The sequence below is a fragment of the Haliotis rubra genome, unplaced genomic scaffold (genome assembly GCF_003918875.1).
Source record: "Haliotis rubra isolate DU_JTF1 unplaced genomic scaffold, ASM391887v1 Scf58, whole genome shotgun sequence".
NCBI lineage: Eukaryota > Metazoa > Mollusca > Gastropoda > Lepetellida > Haliotidae > Haliotis > Haliotis rubra.
This window is the reverse complement of record NW_025767279.1, coordinates 2,139,479-2,159,583: the sequence shown is the minus strand read 5'-3', so window position 1 is coordinate 2,159,583 and position 20,105 is coordinate 2,139,479. Positions and strand designations below refer to the sequence as shown.

Sequence of the window (20,105 nt, the reverse complement as noted above, 5' to 3'; positions counted from 1 at the left end):
CAAGTAAGTCGGACACGGCGTCCATGCCATCGAACCAGAAAACAGCTCCTTTCTTACCGGAATCAGTGCTAAGTGTTCTTCTTCAAGATGACTTTTTATATCCATGCATTCCTAATCAATCCGAGAGGTTGGTCCCAGTAGCCGATGCAGAGATTGACACATTTCATAGACTCGGATTCCGACTAGAGTTATCCTTCTTGGAACTGCTGTACTCTACTTAGACGAGAGTGTAACAGGCCTTCCACAGAACAAAATGTTTAATCTTCAAACTTGTTGAGTTTCTTGACAGAAAACTTTTTCTAGATGTATTCGTGGGATGGTTGTCTTTTAGATTTCCCAACTTTTAACCGTTGACTTTCCAAAAAATTGACAGGTTTTTGCCAGAGTGTGTTTCAACACTACACCGTCACCCGTCACTAGAAAACACGTCAGTCGTGAATGAACGATGTTCCGTCGCACTGACTTGATCGAATAAATGTTTAGCTCTTATTAAGTTCAATGATATATTTAAAAGATCATTTTTATCATATTAACAAATGTTAATTAATTATTCCAGGCATAATAATTTTGTTGTATTTTAAAGCGATTTTATGATGTACTATTTCCATAGCGTAGTTATGTTATTACCGCTGGAGAAGTTAGGTTTAATACGCGCATGAATACGAATCAGCTGTTTAAGGTCACAAGTCCTGTCTCCAGGTGGTGTTTATTTCGTGGTTCTTCCTTTTAAATTACATTATGGGTAATAAATAGAATAACCAACTCGGTATGAGTGATTACGGGAAATATGCCCTCGTTAAACATAAACAACATAATTAACATTGGAAAGTCAACTGGACGCCAGTACAGTGTGATATACAAATTTGCTTGCCCGACAGAAAAAAACACTGGACTTTGACGTCGGGCAATGGGTTATTTCCACCCTTGGTGTGAGGCACAAAATGTGTAATAAATATACAGGATGTTGAATTATGTTTAAAGTAACAGTTGAAAATTTGAATCCATTCTAAGACTCTATGGTAATATTTTCTATAAGGGAATATATGCACCTCTTGTGCTCATATAGAGAGAATGATGTTGGATAGTGTAAGAGCGCACAGTTTCCTGTGTCAGAACTGTTCCGTTTTGACAGAAGTACGTTAAGTTTGGGAAAATGGTAAATGTATTGTTTGATGTAACAAGTCGTTGAGTCACGTGTCAGATAACATTCCTATCTTGTCGGCTTGGGGATAACCTCTTTGGTCATGTGGACAAGGTGTTTAATATCTGATCAGAAGGTTCTGGGTTCAAATCCCATCACATTTTATTGGTGCCACCTGAACAACAATTCTGCTCGTTAAATGCTGAAATTAATTATTGTCAGAAATGTTGCGATTGCATCTTCAATGGAGATAAAGTGCGGGCTCCATCAAACGCCACTTTCTTTATCTACTTGTAAATATTTGATGATATAGTATAGCAGCTTCTGATTACTGTAATCATTCAGAGCCAAGGCCTCAAATATAAAAAAAAAATATTACATGGAGATATTTTTGAGCATTGTCTACCTTTGAGAGCATTGTCTACCTTTGAGAGCATTGTCTACCTTTGAGAGCAGTGTCAAAATCTCTTACTCCAGGGGCGGTTGGGTAGCCAAGTGGTTAAAGCATTCGCTCGTCACGCTGTCGACCCAGGTTCGATTCCCCACATGGGTACAATGTGTGAAGCCCATTTCTGGGTTCCCCCGCTGTGATATGGCTGGAATATTGCAAAAAGCGGCGTAAAACCAAACTCACTCACTCACTCACTCTTACTCCATCTGTCCGCCATATAGCTGGCATATTGCTGAGTGTGGTGTAAAACTAAACTCACTCACTAAACGACTCCATTTGTACATTTGTATGCGAGGATCCCATAAGCTCCCGTTAAACATTGTAGAGTGTAGTGTTGGGAATTGGTTAAAATCTCATAATTGATGATTGGTTCATTACAACCGATCAATCATCGAAAATAATTGGTTAGCGTCATTAATGAAATTTGTTAATGCACATAAAAATAAGGAAAAAACATGTAGTTCTTTGGGGGTTTGGGGTAAAATTCACATCTTTAAATGATGACTAGCTATAGTAAACATAAATTTATTGGAGTCTTTAAGATAAATTCAATCATGACTTGAAATGAGCTTGTAGTGCTTATGAAATGTAACAGACAAAACGAACCTTGTGAAAAATACTGTTAATGAAAACAAGTGTTCCAGAATTGTTTGTGTTCAATTATGAGAAAACATGATCGATTGCTTGGTCGTTTAGTCACTGCGACCAATCTTCGATTATTTCAATTAATCGGACCACCACTAGTAGAGTGTCTTATCAGAAAAACCTTCACATCACTCCACTGAGTTGAAACTCTTAGCAGGCAGCATGCAGATGTCTCTTAGCAACCGCTGTTTGGAACATAGGGTCCCTAGCAATATCTAATCTGTGAGTGGATCCAAACCTACTAGGACAGCCAGTTCGTGAAGCCATGTGATATGTCTCTACCATAAGATTGCCTTTATCATGTTTATCAGCATTCAATGCAACTGTAGTGCCTATTGTATTATATGGTGTCGAGATATGGGGATACGAGAATGTAATTATTGCAGAAATGTCCATTGAAAATTCCTTGAATTAGTTCTTGGACTGAAAAGCAATTCAAAGTTTTACTGCATGGCGCATTGGGCAGAGAACTGCTAAGTATTAAAGTTTGTAAACACATTTCATTTTGGCATATGTGTGTTTGTACAGACGTGGGTCTCAAACCGCCACAGATAGTATACAACTTACAAGTACACTTATAGTGACCATAAGGGCGGTGGGGTAGCCTAGTGGTTAAAGCGTTGGCTCATCACGCCGAAGACCCGGGTTCGATTCCCCACATGGGCACAATGTGTTAAGCCCATTTCTGGTGTCCCCCGCCGTGATATTGCTGGAATATTGCTAAAAGCGGCGCGTAAAACTAAACTCAGTCAGTCAGTTATAGTGTCCATAAAGGTAGTGAGAATTTCCCAAGGTTAAAATTTGTAAAGAATACATTTGATAACTGTGGTCTTTCATATGTATTTCAAAACCCCCCTCAGTATTTTCAATGCCATGGCAGGCTTCAATGGTTGAAAATGTGAATATGGATCTCAATTTATCCAGAACTGGAAGTCCATTGCTGAATCATGATCCAAAGGGTCTTACTACAAGTAAGAGTCAGTCTTTGTTTGAGAAATATTACCAGGGCTGTGTATTGGCAAATAAATTGTATTGCAATATATTGCTATTCAGGTACTCATATTGCGATACGTATTGCGATTTATTGGGAACTTAAGTGTATGACAGTGAGTTACACTACTTGTGCATGTTGATCCTATTTTCTACATAATGTGTCCCTAAACATATGTGTTATGGTACTGATAACAGCAATCTCAAAGTTAGGTGGCATAGTTAGGGATGCCATTTTCGTTCTTTTTTTTGGTACAGTTTATAGCATTACAGTATACCGTTTTGTAATTGAATAACGCCAGGAAAACATTTGTTGTGAATGGAAGTCTGTGTATATTTTAATTTAAACCATAGAGATAATCACAAAACTTCACATATGTTCTTTACCCAATATACCGGTTCTCTGAAAAAATATTGCAATACGTATTGTTTAAAAAGCGTATTGCGATATACGGGTATACCCGTAATACAGTATAGTCCTAAATATTACTGTCCAAATCAATATCTTTTCCTTTGTTAAACTTGAGAACAACTAGCCATAGATTACCCATTGAAGCCGTCCATTGCCTGTCTAAATTCCTTAATCACTTGAACAATGTACTTTGAACCAACTCAAAGACTAGCATGCTAGATCAGTTCAAATAAGAATAAATTGGCATGGCTCCAGTTGCCGAGAGCTAAGAATAAGCAAAGCCATTAAGAAATTTTTGATAAATGACATTGTGTATTCATAGCTTTTGGCCATTCCACTGCACCCTAGACGGTATAGAATTTGTACTTGACCGAGAAAGCGTAATCCTATGTATAATGTCTCTGATATATGTTACGTTTCTTCTGATAGATATTGTGTATTCATAAGTTTCGGCTGTGGGAGACGTGCACATTTACACTTATCAGAGGGGTACACAAAGTGTGGGATCTAGACTGCTAGTTGTCAGGCTTACATTTTGTGGGAGTTGCGGTGGCTGAGTGGGTTAGATGGCTGACTTTGTGTGCTGGCTATTGGGTACCTGACTCTGAGAGTGGAGGTTCAATCCCGGATGGGGCTCAACCCCCAAATGTTCATATGCCCCCTATCTCTGATTATCACAAGGCTTTAGCATGTCCACTTCATTTCAGACTGAAACAAGTGGCACCTGTGTGAATGGTTCAAACAATATTGTATTTACTTAAACAGGCACAGTTCTTATTTGAAAACTTCTTTAATTCAAGAATATTATATAATATCAGCACACACAGTGGATCATAAAATTCTCATCTATTATAAAGAATGTCTGACATACTATAAAGGCTTTCAGTTTTTTGGGGGGTACAGTATGCATGAACAGGTGTCATTACTCTAATATTTGCTTCATGTGACAGAATCATATTTCCAAACAACACAGTTTTATTATCATAACCTTTTATATAGAAATAAATATTTGATGTTATATCTGTATATGTTTACACTGAAATAGATAATGAGGATTATCTTCGTAATGTCTGAATTTAGTTTGCTTGGTGACTGGTTGTTTACCCGATGCATTTACATAATGCGATCAGTGCTTCAAGCAGAGATGTGTCTCAGCATACTTAGGAGTAAAGAGGTGGTGGGGTAGCCTAGTTGTCAAAGAGTTTGCTTATCACGCCAAAAACCCGGGTTTGATTCCCAACATGGGTAACGTGTGTGAAGCCTAAATCTTGTGTCCCCTGCCATGATATTGTTGGAATATTGCCAAAAGCATAAACCTCACTCACTCATTCAGTACTGGAGTTTAAGATGTGATTTTAATGGGATTGCTTGTAACAGTTCATGTTAATGTATCGATATTTAATGTATTTTCACATGTTTTAGGAAAACAAAGATGTGAAAGGGGACAAATCGGAACAGTTTAGTGAGCTGAGAGCTTTACTAAGGTAAGAGAAATAACGTGTAATAACCCTGCAGTGTTGAAGAGACTTTATGTCTAGCACATGATAAAGCCTTGCCTAGTCTGGGTTAAATAGTCTTTATTTTAAGTTATCGAGTCTAGACCAGACAATCCAGTGATCAACACTGTGCACATTGATCCATATAATTGGGATACAATGACATGTGTCAACCAAGTCATTGAGTCTAACCTGATCCCGAAGCAAATTCAGTTACTGACAACATGTTTTCTGATATAATATACAGTACAAAAAGCTGAACACCAATCTCAGTTAATATCTTTAAAAACATCTTTTCATTCAGCAGTGATCTATCTCCTCGTTTCTGTTCAGGTATCGTCACGAGAATATAGTGAACCTTTACGGGTATGCAATAGACGGACCGGCGCTGTGTCTAGTGTATCAACACATGGTCAAAGGGTCTTTAGAAGACAGGTTACAGTGTAAGGTAAGCAAATAAAGTTATGTAATGTTAAGTAAATATTGATTATTAGACAAGTATGTTTCCATGTGGTAAATCTCAAATATGAAGAGTGAAAATTGTATAATGTGAGCCTTTAACAAGTATAATTAATATTTATAATGCAATATATGAAATTTCTGATAAGGACATACTGAGGTATATAATTTCTATATCACGATGCCATGCTTGAATTTTTGGAATTTTTAGACATATTGCTATTCATTGCGGAGTAAGTTGAATCTTGGGTAAACTGCATCATTTGTTATACAGTGTCAAATGATTTACATCCAGGAATGTTTACAGAAGTTCTTGCACATCGATACACCACTCTCTAATGATTTAGGGACCATTGTGCAATAGTTTTTGAAGAAGTAATCCCCTGCTTGATGTGCAGTCTGCTGAAAGTAGTTCCTGATCTGTGACCTCATTTGCATATTTAACAGATAGTGATGAAAAGTTTAACTGACTGGTTTATTGAATACACATTTGTGTAATAATATAATTCTGTAAAGGAACCCTTGAAAAGGGTGTACGTATCTATTCTCAACTTTTACCTGTCATAAAATTACTAATACAATTTCTAAAACCGTTCTTTTATTAATTTGATTTTTAAACATTACTGCTCCCCTTCTGGTTGAAACTCAGGTGTTGGAAAATCCAAATTATATATGAAATTATAATAGCTCTAAATTTGATTTAAAAAAAATAAAATTTAGAGCTATTATGATTTTGTTATATACCTCTAATTTTCCAACACAGTACATTTATCTCCATTCAACCATAACCACGTTATTAAGATTTAAAAAAAATACATACTGTATTGGAAAGTCAGAGGTATTATAGCGTGATTATATACCTCTTCGATTATACGACTTCGATTAACCAATCAGAATCCGGTATGGTCATGGTAGAATGTGTATTTATTGCTGGTTGAGTTTTGAGATGAGAAATGTAAAGAAAAATATGGATGGCCTCTGAATAAGGGTAAAATTTAATTGTTATTGTTTCTTGATGGATATGAAATATTTACATAAAATTGGTTGCCAGGACAACACGCCTCCATTACTCTGGGACAAAAGAATTGGCATTGCAGCCGGAGCAGCTAGAGGTCTACAGTTCTTACATCGGTTTGGCGCCAAGCCACTCGTCCATGGTGATATAAAGAGGTAGGTTATCACTCGCTCTCACTCACTCACTCACTAAACCACTCACTCACCACTGCCACAACCACTCACTTCCACTTCTACTCAAGGGGCGGTGGGGTAGCCTAGTGGTTAAAGTGTTTGCCCGTCATACCGAAGACCTGGGTTTGAATCCCCACATGAGTACAATGTGTGAGGCCCATTTCTGGTGTTCCCTGCCGTGATATTGCTGGAATATTGCTAAAAACTGTGTAAAACTAAACTCACTCACTCACTTCTACTCAAAACTCAAGACTTTCTGTTTTTGTCTGCCAGTGCCAATATCCTCCTTGACAAGCACTTTGAAGCAAAGATCGGTGATCTGGGACAAGCTCAGTACGCCAACAGCAAGACAAGCAGCGTCCTCACAGGGAGGTTTACTCACATCTCACAGAAGCAAGCAACTTCCAAAATCTATGGCACCAAGACGTATCTGGCGCCTGAGCTGATAAGGGCTGGAGGACGCATGTCCATCAAAAGTGACATCTATGCATTTGGCGTGGTGAGTTCTAAACAATGTAATCATGTGTTGAGAGATTGTACTAGTCCTTTGTACAAAATCTGCAAACAAAATACAGATAATAGTAGAATAAACACTAACTTTACCATCGAACAGTTGGTCAGGCTTTAGGGTGTTCTGAATGGAAGCAGAAATTTTACAAAAAGAGGATTAATTTTTCTTTTAAGGTATGCTAAGTTGATGACTCATTCGATAAACTACTGAAAAAGTTTGGTCAGTAGAGTATGAAAATCACAGTTATTCATCATCTTTACAAATTTTAAGGTATTGATAATTGGTATATAAATCTTCCAAGCATAAAATAATGAAAAGTGGGCAAATATTTGAAAAGCAAATTTATTGTACAGACTGGAAATTTACATATATGCCACAAAAGATCAAAATGTATCTGGCCTTCAGGTCTTTTTCAGTGTCTCCATAAATACTAAAATGCTGCAATAACATTGCCAGCGGTAGACAGAATGTGGAATGTATATATACTGCTCAAAAGGACAGACACACTTTTTCAGAAGTATAACCTTAACAGATTTTTATAAATGAAACATCTGCATTTTCTTTTGGATAAAATATAAACATATCTTGAATATTCTTGAATAAGAGTTTAAGTGGGGAAAGTATTTTTGTATCTCTGATTGGCATATATATTTAAACAAGATGAAATCTACTGGCCATGACAGTAGTTTGTAGGAAAACAGTACTACACAGAAGTTACAGAAAGATGCTAGGAATATTATGTTTCAGCTCTGTTTTACATTTATTTGCAGGTTTTGCTGGAATTATGTAGCGGGGAGAAGGCCAATGATGAAAGGAGGGAAAGTGATACGAAGTTTCTGGTGAGAACGTTTACTGAAATTAGAGTGAGGTCATCTGACTCGAGTCCTGTACTTTTTGACCAATGGAGACGAGTTGAGAGAGTACTATGATTGAATGTCTTACACACTTACTGTATGTGTTTCATTATAGAAGATGGTGTCAGATCTGCTGTTTTCTATAAGGTCAAGTAGGATGCTTATGTTAGTGGCATTAGGTTTTACTCTGTACAGTGGAGCCTGTATAAACTGGACTTGTGTGATCTTGTCTGGTTTAGACAGAAATCAGGATGTTGAAATAAAAGCATGTTTTTGCAAAGTAAATGAGTACAAGTTTTCTGTTTGGACAAAATTTTAACTGTCAGTATTTTTATGTGCATTTGATGTCTTGAGGCATAGTATGTCATACAACCTAATTCTATGTCTCCTTGACAGACTTCCTACTTCAGTGATCTGCAAGATGAAACAAAGGGAGACAACTCTAAACTGTGTCGTCTGTTCCATGACAAACGTGCTGGAGAGTGTCCTGAAACTTTCGTCATTGATCTTATGAGTTGTGCAGCCAAAGCAGTGGAGGGCACCAAGAAAGCCAGGATTGACATGGAGAAGGTACACACTGTTTCTCCATTGGCAGGGGGATCACTGGGCCAACACTGTCATAGGCAATTTATTGTCATGAAGCACACAGGCAGTAGACAAGAAGTGCTCTTCAAGCAGACTTGCGGATTTACCTCCTGAAATGCTCTGCTGTTTATTACTCCTGAATGAATGTTTGTTTGTTAGTTGTTTAATGCCAATCGCAGCAATAATCCTGCATATGGCGGCAGTCTGTAAATTATCCATTCTGGACCAGACAATCAAGTGATCAAAAGCATGAGCACCCATCTACACATCACATACATCTATAAACGTGTGTCAACTATGTCAGTGAGCCTGACCACCCGATTCCATTAGTTGCCTTTTACAGTAAACCTTGATCTTCACTGGCGCCTAGATGAATGAATCATTTGTTGATTACCGGTATTACCATTTCTGTTTTCTTTCAGCTTCTTCATCATTTAGAGTCCATTGAAGACCGATGGAGAGAAACACAGAGCACAAGTATGTTGATTTCAGTCAACATGTCATAGATTATAAAAACTGGTATTTCTTACTAATGACAGACCATTAAATTGCCTGAGGGCATATATTTGGGGAATGAGATCAGACTATTTTTCTGTGTCTGCTTAGAAATAAATTTGTCTTAAAACAAAGGGCAGCCAAAACGTTTTTAAGCTCCTCATTTCGGAGAAAAACAATGTTTGTCTTGAAGCATTCCCTAGAGAATGAAAATAGAATGGAATCAAAATAACCGCTTTATGTATTTTCAAATGTTCCAGTGTCGGAGAGTAGCTGCATGTCTGCCCACATGTCTGTGACTAGCGGTGATAACTACAGTCATCCTGTCCTCGCAACGAACCCGGGGGAGATGTCCCATTCGCTGCCGACTGATCCCAAAAAGGAGGAAGTCTCAAACAAGCCAACAAGTCCACTCGAGTACTTCAAGCAGACATCAGGGAAAGAATTGCCAGTCCCATTCAAGCTGGCACAGTACTACGACCAGCACAGGAACAGTCTGGACGATATGCAGAAGTGTGTGTCTCTTCCAGCACAGCTGCCTGAGTCGCTGAGACTTCAGATGATGGCTGATGCAAGGAAGGAAGGACTCAGTGACCACTTTGATGAGATTGCCAGGATTAAAGCAATGAACAAACAGGATCAGGATGGTTCTTTGTGTGACAATTTCGACTCTGATCCAAAGAAAATGGAAAAATTGAGGCAGTTTGATGATGAACTGAGTGGTAAGAATTTGTCAAATTACAGTGTAAGTTCTGAAATTCCGGAGTCCGATCCACGGAAACTTGCGGCCCTGAAGCAGTTTGATAAGGAGAAGCCGATGACAAGACAACCAGAAGAGTCATCAGAAAAGGTGGACAATGACTATCTTCCTATGGCTGATCCGGCAAAACTGAAGAAGATGGATGAGTTTGAACGACAGAGTTCTTCTGATTCTAAGGATTCTATTTCATCCGGGTTGATATTTGGGGAAGGAGGGAGGCCATTACCCACAATGCCTCCCCACTTACAGGAATTTGATAGAGTTGCACCGCAGGAGGTGTCTGGGAACTGTTTGAATCATGGTAGCAGTGAGCAGAGACAGATGAATGTGGGACAACAGTGTCAGGTTTACTGTGACCAGACGGAGAATGTATCTAATCACCCGTATATGCATCAAATGAATCTTAAATTCGCTCAAGATCGTTTTGGGCGATTGAATATTGAAGAAGTTCAAGGCGGTACATGTTCGAGTGGGTCAGAGTCGGACTATTTTGGAAATCAGTCTCAGCCGACAATGATTCCTGCTAATTTGTCAAGAACTGGTTGTGTTGTCAGCAGTGCTAATCCTTTGATTCAAGGAAGTTCTAGATCTGGAGGAATTGACTCACAAAATGTGCAAAGTGTAAGTGGCAGCCCATCCCCAGTGTTGGAGGTCTGTGAAACGCTGTCGCCGATGGCAAGGCAGCAACGCCCATATCAGTACCCTGTGCCTTATCAGCAGACGGAGACAAGCACCTCTCAGACCTACACATCTTCACGTCAGATGTCCAAGTCCCTTCCCGGACCACACAGCGTCCAGTGAACAGTCACGAATGTATAATATTACCGAGAAGCAGCAGACAAGTTACCCTGGGAGAAACCATGGCATAGGACAAAGAAGTTTAAATCTTTGTCACCGACAAAGTGAAGGGTTTGAGTATTCAGAGTTACCTGCAGGTCAAGGTCATGACCTTGAAGGTGAAGGTCATAATATTGGTTTTGACCAAGGTGAAGGACATATTGTTGAAAGCCGTACAGGATCTGGGTCAAGTGTAGATCCGGCTACGTATAAATGTGGGGCTAGCAAAATGATGAACTTCTTTAACAGTTATAACCAGGCACTGGCTGCTGGGACTGATGAAGGGGGAAGATAATGAGGAGGTGGAGGAAGACGACAGGGCAATGGAAGGTGGAGATGAGGGTGATGAAGACGATGAGTATGTGACAAACATCAATGTGTAAATGGTACAGTCACTGTGAAGGAAGGAGTTTGTGTACAGATGTTTTGTTGTAATGTATATTGATGATAGAGGCATTAGGACCAGAGAGGACATGAAACACAGTCCATCTTTTTAAGGACTGTTAGATCAACCTGCAGTTGAGACAATGGACAAATGTGTGATGTCCAGATGTTATATTAATGTGGTTAACTCATGTATACCTAGGCCCCCCCTTGGGACGATATTCATTTGTAAGTTGAGATAAAATATCACTTTAAGAAGTAATATCATATATTTGTTGCATTATGAGTTCTGTTTCAAACTGAAAGAATCCCAACATATATGGGGGCGGTGGGGTATCCCAGTGGTTAAAGCGTTCACTCATCACACCCAAGCCCTGGGTTTGAATCCCCACATGGATACAATGTGTGAAGCCATTTCAGGTGTCCTCTGCCATGATATCGATGGAATATTGCTGAAAGTGGCGTCAAACCTTACTCACTCACCCAAATTTTATGTATGTCATTCACTGCCTGCTGTATGCACAGAACGTTAGAAGGAGGAAATCCTGTATAGCTTTGGGCTTAAATAGACTCAGTGGAATAGATCGCAATATGATGTCATAAAGGGGATGCAACATACAGACAACCAGGAGCCAGTCTCCAGCCCTCATTGCCTACTGTGACATGGTTCACCATCAGGGGTATGATTGTTGCTGTATGTTCTTCAGGGGCCGACTATTTGCCGTTCTTGTTGGGGGTGTGGGTATTTATCAAGAGGTTAGGTTACAATTGCAAAATGAGTTATTTTTATAAACTTAAAACTATAAGCCTAATTTTTCTTTTTTTTAAATGTCTTTCAACCATGTGTTTTGGGTGAAATAAATTTTTCCCTTTATTTTAGCAGTATGGGACAAAATAGTTTCATTCCAGCAATTTCTGGGACTACTTATTTAATTTGATGAAATCCCAGATCCCACAAGACTGTAGACCGGTCCCTGAGTAAAAGTATGTGGAAAGAACTAATGGTAGATGCGTTTGTTTTATTTCCCTCCTATGGGTAATCTCGGTGCATGGAAAGCAGCAACCTCTGGTTTGATGTGAAAAAATAGTTCACCTTTAAAGATATATTCGCACCAGTTTCTGGATAAATCAGTGTACAAATCATTGTTTATTTAATACTATTTATGGATATTTGTTTCACTGTATTTAATCACATAGATCCAAATTAAGGAGGAGATAATATTCTACCAGAGATCTCTGGTTCTACTTATATTCCTGATAATCATGCTAGATATATGTACAAATTCTCATTTATGAGAATGTTAGAACAAGCCACATCCATATTCTCAGCTAATGACATGTTAGAACAAGCCACATCCATATTCTCAGTTAATAACATGTTAGAACAAGACACATCCATATTCTCAGTTAATAGCATGTTAGAACAAGCCACATCCATATTCTCAGTTAATAGCATGTTAGAACAAGCCACATCCATATCCTCAGTTAATAGCATGTTAGAACAAGCCACATCCATATTCTCAGTTAATAGCATGTTAGAACAAGCCACATCCATATAATAGCATGTTAGAACAAGCCACATCCATATTCTCAGTTAATAGCATGTTAGAACAAGCCACATCCATATTCTCAGTTAATAGCATGTTAGAACAAGCCACATCCATATTCTCAGTTAATAGCATGTTAGAACAAGCCACATCCATATTCTCAGTTAATAGCATGTTAGAACAAGCCACATCCATATTCTCAGTTAATAGCATGTTAGAACAAGCCACATCCATATTCTCAGTTAATAGCATGTTAGAACAAGCCACATCCATATTCTCAGTTAATAGCATGTTAGAACAAGCCACATCCATATTCTCAGTTAATAGCATGTTAGGACAAGCCACATCCATATTCTCAGTTAATAACATGTTAGGACAAGCCACATCCATATTCTCAGTTAATAACATGTTAGGACAAGCCACATCCATATTCTCAGTTAATAACATGTTCAGACAGGACACAAATACATGTTCTGTTTTAGTTCTGTAATATCTAGTTGACACAAGACACACACAAACATTTATATTCGTAGCTAGTCAACACTACAAAGACACAAAGTCTCCGTTATTAACATGTCAACATGAGATGTGTACATACTTATTTATCAGAAAGACACATGTTCAAATTCTCAATTAATAACATGTTAATTTGGTTAATAATATGTTAACACAAACACATGTTCAATTTCTCAGTTAATGACGTTATTTTTTACCAATAACATGTAAACACAAGGCACATTCCATTTTTCCCTTGATAACATTAATCTTTTGCTATTAGCATGTTAACAGAAAACCCATGTTCAAATTCTCAGTTAATGACATGTTAATTTTGACCATATACCATATGTTCACATATTCAGTTTGTAATGTGTTGAAAGAAGAAATATCCACAGTTATGGTAAACAGCTGATAGAACAGCACCTGACCAGCTGGGGTCATCTCACCTGGCTGTGCTGAGTTGCACCTGAATGTGTGCTGGTGCTGTTCCACCAGCCGTTTGTCACCCCTCGCTGTGAAGCATGAAAATAGCACAATATTACATGATGGTTTCTTAAACAACTTTTTCCGCGATTGATCATAAAACGTCAGATTTCAGATCCTGTTGGGTACAGAGGTTTCACAGTGTCTTTTCTATGTTTTGTGCACTTATCCCTATTTCGAGATATTTATTTTAATCATTCATCGTTCTCATTTGAACCCAACCGGACTTTAGTTCCTAACACTGCACACATGTTACAGTGTGTTCTGCCTATTGGAATAACTTATTTTGCCTTAACTTGCCACACAGGGTGTGTCATGTATGTACAAGCAGGTCTTTGCTGGGGCCACAATCATTCAGTTTCCTGGTCAGTATGACTGACTGACTGACTGAGTTTAGTTTTACGCCGCTTTTAGCAATATTCCAGCAATATCACGGCGGGGGACACCAGAAATGGGCTTAACACATTGTGCCCATGTGGGGAATCGAACCCGGGTCTTCGGCGTGACGAGCCAACGCTTTAACCACCAGGCTACCCCACCGCCCCTGGTCAGTATGATAAGTCAGGGGTGGAAATAACCCATTGCCCGACACCCGAGTCCAGTGTTTTTTTCTGTCGGGCAAGCAAATTTGTATATCACACTGTACCAGTGTCCAGTTGACTTTCCAATATTTATTATGTTGTTTATTTAAAAAATCAACAAGAAAACAGCAGGAATAGTGGAAATATTATCAGGGCAAGTGATTTTACATGTGCCACTGTACCGGAGTGCACTAGCAATTTTAAAGTTATTTCCACCCCTGTAAGTGCATACAGGAAAGGTCAGTCGATGTAATTAAAATGTTGTTTTTCTACACACTTCAGACATTTCTATGACCTTGGTGGTTCTTATTTAATTTGGGGCGGTGGGGTAGCCTTGTGGTCACAGCATTCGTTCTTCACGCCGAAGACCCGGGTTTGATTCCCCACATGAGTACAATGAGTGAAGCCAATTTCTGGTGTCCCCCACCATGATATTGCTGTAATATTGCTAAAAGCGTCGTAAAACTATATTCACTCGATCTTAGAGCTAAGATGATTGTATCTCCTCATTGGGCTTACGATAACCGTAGCACTAAGATCGGTTTGGTCAACAAGCACCACCTGATAGTAAGTAGGTCTAATTAGATGTGTTAGCAAATGGGAAAACCAAGGAAAGTTATTGCATTATTTCAAGTTCGTACTTCCTGAAACAGGTCATGATGATGATGAATAAAGGAATGAGGCAGAGTTGAGTCTAGTTATCTGTTTATTAGTTACCATGGTTACAGTAAACTATGTTTACAACATGGGGCGGTGGGGTAGCCTAGTGGTGCATTCATTCACTCTTCACGCCGAAGACCCGGGTTTGATTCCATACATGGGTACAATGTGTGAAGCCCATTTCTGGTGTCCCCTGCAATGATATTGCTGGAATATTGCTAAAAGCAGCGTAAAACTAAACTCACTCACTCACTCAGGATAATGAACATATTCTTACTCTTACTGTTTGTCGTGGCCACTTGCTTGATATTTTAACAAAATGCATATAATCAATAAACTTTGGTTATAACAAACTAAATGTTGTGGTTCCTTAGAGTTTGTGATAACCATAGTTTATCTGATAATATAGGACATCTGTACCTACAGTTAGTAATGTTCGAGGACATTTTTGTCTTTTAATTATTTGAATTTATTAGATTAACAGTTGTATTTGTAGTTTATTGAATGCCCAAACTGCTGTCAAGTTAGGATATTATCAAGATTTATGTTGTTTACCATTATTGTTTATGTCAAAGTTTCCAAATTACAATTTCTTGCTCTATTTTTAGTCATTGTTTTATGTTATCTGTACATTGTGTTCTTTGGTACGAATCATCAGTTTTTATCTCAACATCTGACAAAAAAGCATGTTTGAATAATTTGTTGTAGAGTTATTAATTAGTTTTAAATGTTTGTTATAAATATGGTTTCCAGATTAGATCAGTTGTACTCAAGAATTTGTTTGTTATGCCCCCTCTTAGATGAACTAGTATCAGTAGTTTTAATGTACACTAAACTACATTTATAACAAACATGCCTATTATGAAAATTTTGGGGGATGTGGTCACTTGTATATTTCAGTCAAAATGTTTATAACACACTATGTTTATAATTTACAAAAAAATTATGGGTGAAATGGTATGCTCTTACCATGGTACGTTCATATTGCGGTATAAGGCCTTCGGTTCGGTCCGTTTAGATTTGGTATATGAGAACTTACTTGTGTGAAAATAGCAACCGTCTAGCAAAGAAATACATAGATTTTGACAAAATGATTCGATTTCTAGACATTATAGAAAAGGTTAATAAAATAATGGTACGAAAACCGAAAATACCGATTTTTTTGATTGCATTACGGTATACCGAACCGAAGGCAAAATACTGCGGTTCTACTAATACCGCAGTATACCGTTTCACCCCTACTAAAATTAGAGGTCACTTTTGTTTTGTTAAACTGTACCTTAGATGTAGTAAGTACATGTGTATTCAGAAAGTCTTCAGGAAAATGTAACAGCATCCTGATGAAATATAGACTTGACAATCCTTATGTGCCAAAGTCTTCTTCCTAGTCAAAAGGCCAGAATGTAGAAGGGTGATTAATGGTGATAGCTGAGGCTGACTGGATAATTGTACAAGAATGGAACATCATGAGTTGTTCACTGGTCACGAGGGGGACATGGGTCCTGGTGAACATGGTGAACATGGGTTCATGATGGGGACATGGGTCCTAGTGAACTTGGTGAACATGGGTTCATGAGGGGGACATGGGTCCTGGTGAACATGGGGTCACAAGGGGGACATGGGTCCTGGTGAGCATGGGGTCACGAAGGGGACACGGGTCCTGGTGAACATGGTGAACATGGGGTCACGAGGGGGACATGGGTCCTGGTGAACTTGGTGAACATGGGGTCACGAGGGGGACATGGGTCCTGGTGAACTTGGTGAACATGGGGTCACGAGGGGGACATGGGTCCTGGTGAACTTGGTGAACATGGGGTCACGAGGGGGACATTGGTCCTGGTGAACTTGGTGAACATGGGTTCTGAGGGGACATGGGTCCTGGTGAACTTGGTGAACATGGGTTCATGACGGGGGACATGGGTCCTGGTGAACTTGGTGAACATGGGGTCACGAGGGGGACATGGGTCTTGGTGAACATGGGTTCACGAGGGGGACATGGGTCCTGGTGAACTTGGTGAACATGGGGTCACGAGGGGGACATGGGTCCTGGTGAACTTGGTGAACATGGGGTCACGAGGGGGACATGGGTCCTGGTGAACTTGGTGAACATGGGGTCACGAGGGGGACATGGGTCCTGGTGAACTTGGTGAACATGGGGTCACGAGGGGGACATTGGTCCTGGTGAACTTGGTGAACATGGGTTCACGAGGGGGACATGGGTCCTGGTGAACTTGGTGAACATGGGTTCATGACGGGGGACATGGGTCCTGGTGAACTTGGTGAACATGGGGTCACGAGGGGGACATGGGTCCCTGGTGAACTTGGTGAACATGGGGTCACGAGGGGACATGGGTCCTGGTGAACTTGGTGAACATGGGGTCACGAGGGGGACATGGGTCCTGGTGAACTTGGTGAACATGGGGTCACGAGGGGGACATTGGTCCTGGTGAACTTGGTGAACATGGGTTCACGAGGGGGACATGGGTCCTGGTGAACATGGGTTCATGACGGGGGACATGGGTCCTGGTGAACTTGGTGAACATGGGGTCACTGAGGGGACATGGGTCCTGCGGTGAACTTGGTGAACATGGGTTCACGAGGGGGACATGGGTCCTGGTGAACTTGGTGAACATGGGTTCATGACGGGGGACATGGGTCCTTGTGAACTTGGTGAACATGGGTTCACGAGGGGGACATTGGTCCTGGTGAACTTGGTGAACATGGGTTCACGAGGGGGACATGGGTCCTGGTGAACATAGGTTCATGACGGGGGACATGGGTCCTGGTGAACTTGGTGAATATGGGGTCACGAGGGGGACATGGGTCCTGGTGAACTTGGTGAACATGGGTTCATGACGGGGGACATGTACCCTCTACGTTGTTTATCTACCCCTCACCCTTCAGGCTCAGGGAACCTAAACAAACATCGAGGGTACATCAGCACATGGGCCCCAAGGGACCAGTGAACAACGTATTTATCTTTCCGAACACCTGAAAGTTAATTTGGAACTGTTTGAAGTACGGGTATTGGATCATAATAAGGAGTACCGGAGTTAGGCAACAGCCCAAACACGACTAACATGAAGTACCAAACAAATTCTCACAGTTTGGCATTTCCAGCGAGTAACATACATAGAAAATGTTACTCGCTTGTAAGCGGGGTACATAGATTGGCTCAGCCAATCAGAAAACGACATTTATGTGTGAGATAAGATAATACATATTGCTATCCCATGTAGAAATAACTGAAATGACCACCTCAGTAAACATAATTGTAGCCAGTTAATTTTGATCTTAATTGTTTCCGGTAATCGTCATGTGCATAAAATAAGAGTCATTTTTTAAAACCAAGAATTTACCAAAGCAATGATATGCATAATTATCTTCAGACTGAAAATTAAATCATGTCAATTTGCGTTAACAAATTAAGTATAACAATATGAAAGTATTGACTCCATAAGATGGGAGAATGCAAATAACGAAGAATGCATTAATGCAAATGTTAATTTTAAACAATTTGTATTGGTGTCCTAGTGTCAGCATGTTTCTTTTTATGTTACTTATCTTGAGAATTGGTTCCCTTACCATTGCATCAAGTCGACTCAACAGCAAAATTAAACCGAGTATTTTCAACACAGATTGTGTCAGTACTCATGATTTCATCGACAGGGCAACCCCTGTTCTGCTTTATTTGAACTAGGTTAAGCCTATGAATACTCTTTGGGTATAAAAAACTTTACAGACTACTGTCGTCCTTATTTGTTGTCTCAGTTAAGTAACTTAAAAAAACATATCATCATATTTTGTACAAATTGTACTCCCAAGGAGACAATATGGAAGTAACCTTATGTCCTATCTATGCTTACATGGAGGTAGCCTAGTGGTTAAAGCATTCACCTGGCAGGCTACAGGCCTGAGTTTGAATGGGTTCAGTAAGTGAAGTTGGTGTCTCAACCGTGATATTCTGGAATATTGGTAAAAGCAGCAAAGAACCCAGCTCACTCACTTACCTTGATGTGATATGTGGACATGAAAGTGTACAGCCTTTATTATAATTTGTTTGTTTGGTTGGTTGTTGTTTAACTCCGGACTCAGCAGTATTCCAGCTACATGGTGGTGCCTTTATTTTAAAGGTTTCATACACAGTTTAAATACATGTAGCATTTATGTACATATTTTCTCAATGTAATTTATCATTTCAGGCCAGTGATTCTTAATTGAATGAACCATCCCAGATGGGACAGCAGACAGTGAAGACCTCTTTGTAGGAGAACTTGTTTTGTAACATCTTTCATGTTTAAATTAATCAAATTAGTTTTATTGAGTGTATCAAAGCCTACTTTAAGTGGCATTTAGAAGCTGGTATATGATGAAGAGGTACTAATGTTTTGACAACTTCTTTACGGCAATGGATGTGATGTTTCAGTGCCGATGTTACATGATAGTGGAGTTAGCATCTACACCGAAACATCGCATTCATTGCAGTACAGAAAGTGTCAATCTATAACAATGTTCCTCTTCGTGTATTGAAGCCATATGTTATAATAAACATAGCTTATTATGAAGATGGTGTTTTAATTGTTGGTGAATAGTTGATGAAGAACGAACAATTGAATGCTCCAAAAAACCCTGAAATATACCTGTTAATCAATTCAATTCCCATCTATCCTTTGTGTGCCTGACGTTTCTACTAACAGTGAATTTGAAATGAATGAAGCAATCGATGGTGCATGATGATATGAAATGGCAAAAGATGTTTATGAAATGTCTTATGGGTACGTAATGTGAAGTTGTAATAGTACCCAATCAAATGCAAATGTAATGAATTGAAAGTTAGTTGTTTTTATGTTGAACATACTAAATTTGAAAATGTGTTATGTATTTTGTGCTATTTTCTTAAACAGATGTTAGTGATTGGAAATTGTAAAGATTGAGAGATTTAATATTTTCATATACTGGTGTGTATACTGGTACAAACTGTAGGTTTGGTATTTAATGAGCAGTTGTGACTGCAGTTATCAGATCATTATGTTTAGATCAATGTAGGTTCAGACAGTATTTTCTAATGATTTTAATTATGATTTTGCTCACACAAAATTTCCAAGTTTAACTAATTTCAGGTAAGTAA

General features: G+C 39.2%; 1 protein-coding gene across 1 annotated transcript in view; it reads left to right on the top strand.

The window, feature by feature from the left end:
• LOC124254681 (interleukin-1 receptor-associated kinase 1-like) overlaps window positions 1-12,434 on the top strand; it is a 36,800-nt gene extending 24,366 nt beyond the window's left edge. The window contains exons 6-13 of the mRNA XM_046688529.1: window positions 5,062-5,123; window positions 5,469-5,583; window positions 6,646-6,764; window positions 7,056-7,281; window positions 8,064-8,132; window positions 8,544-8,717; window positions 9,155-9,209; window positions 9,488-12,434. Coding sequence (XP_046544485.1) covers window positions 5,062-5,123; window positions 5,469-5,583; window positions 6,646-6,764; window positions 7,056-7,281; window positions 8,064-8,132; window positions 8,544-8,717; window positions 9,155-9,209; window positions 9,488-10,788 — 2,121 coding nt within the window. The 3' untranslated portion in view covers window positions 10,789-12,434. The remainder of the gene's footprint in view (window positions 1-5,061; window positions 5,124-5,468; window positions 5,584-6,645; window positions 6,765-7,055; window positions 7,282-8,063; window positions 8,133-8,543; window positions 8,718-9,154; window positions 9,210-9,487) is intronic.
• Window positions 12,435-20,105: the final 7,671 nt, after the last annotated feature.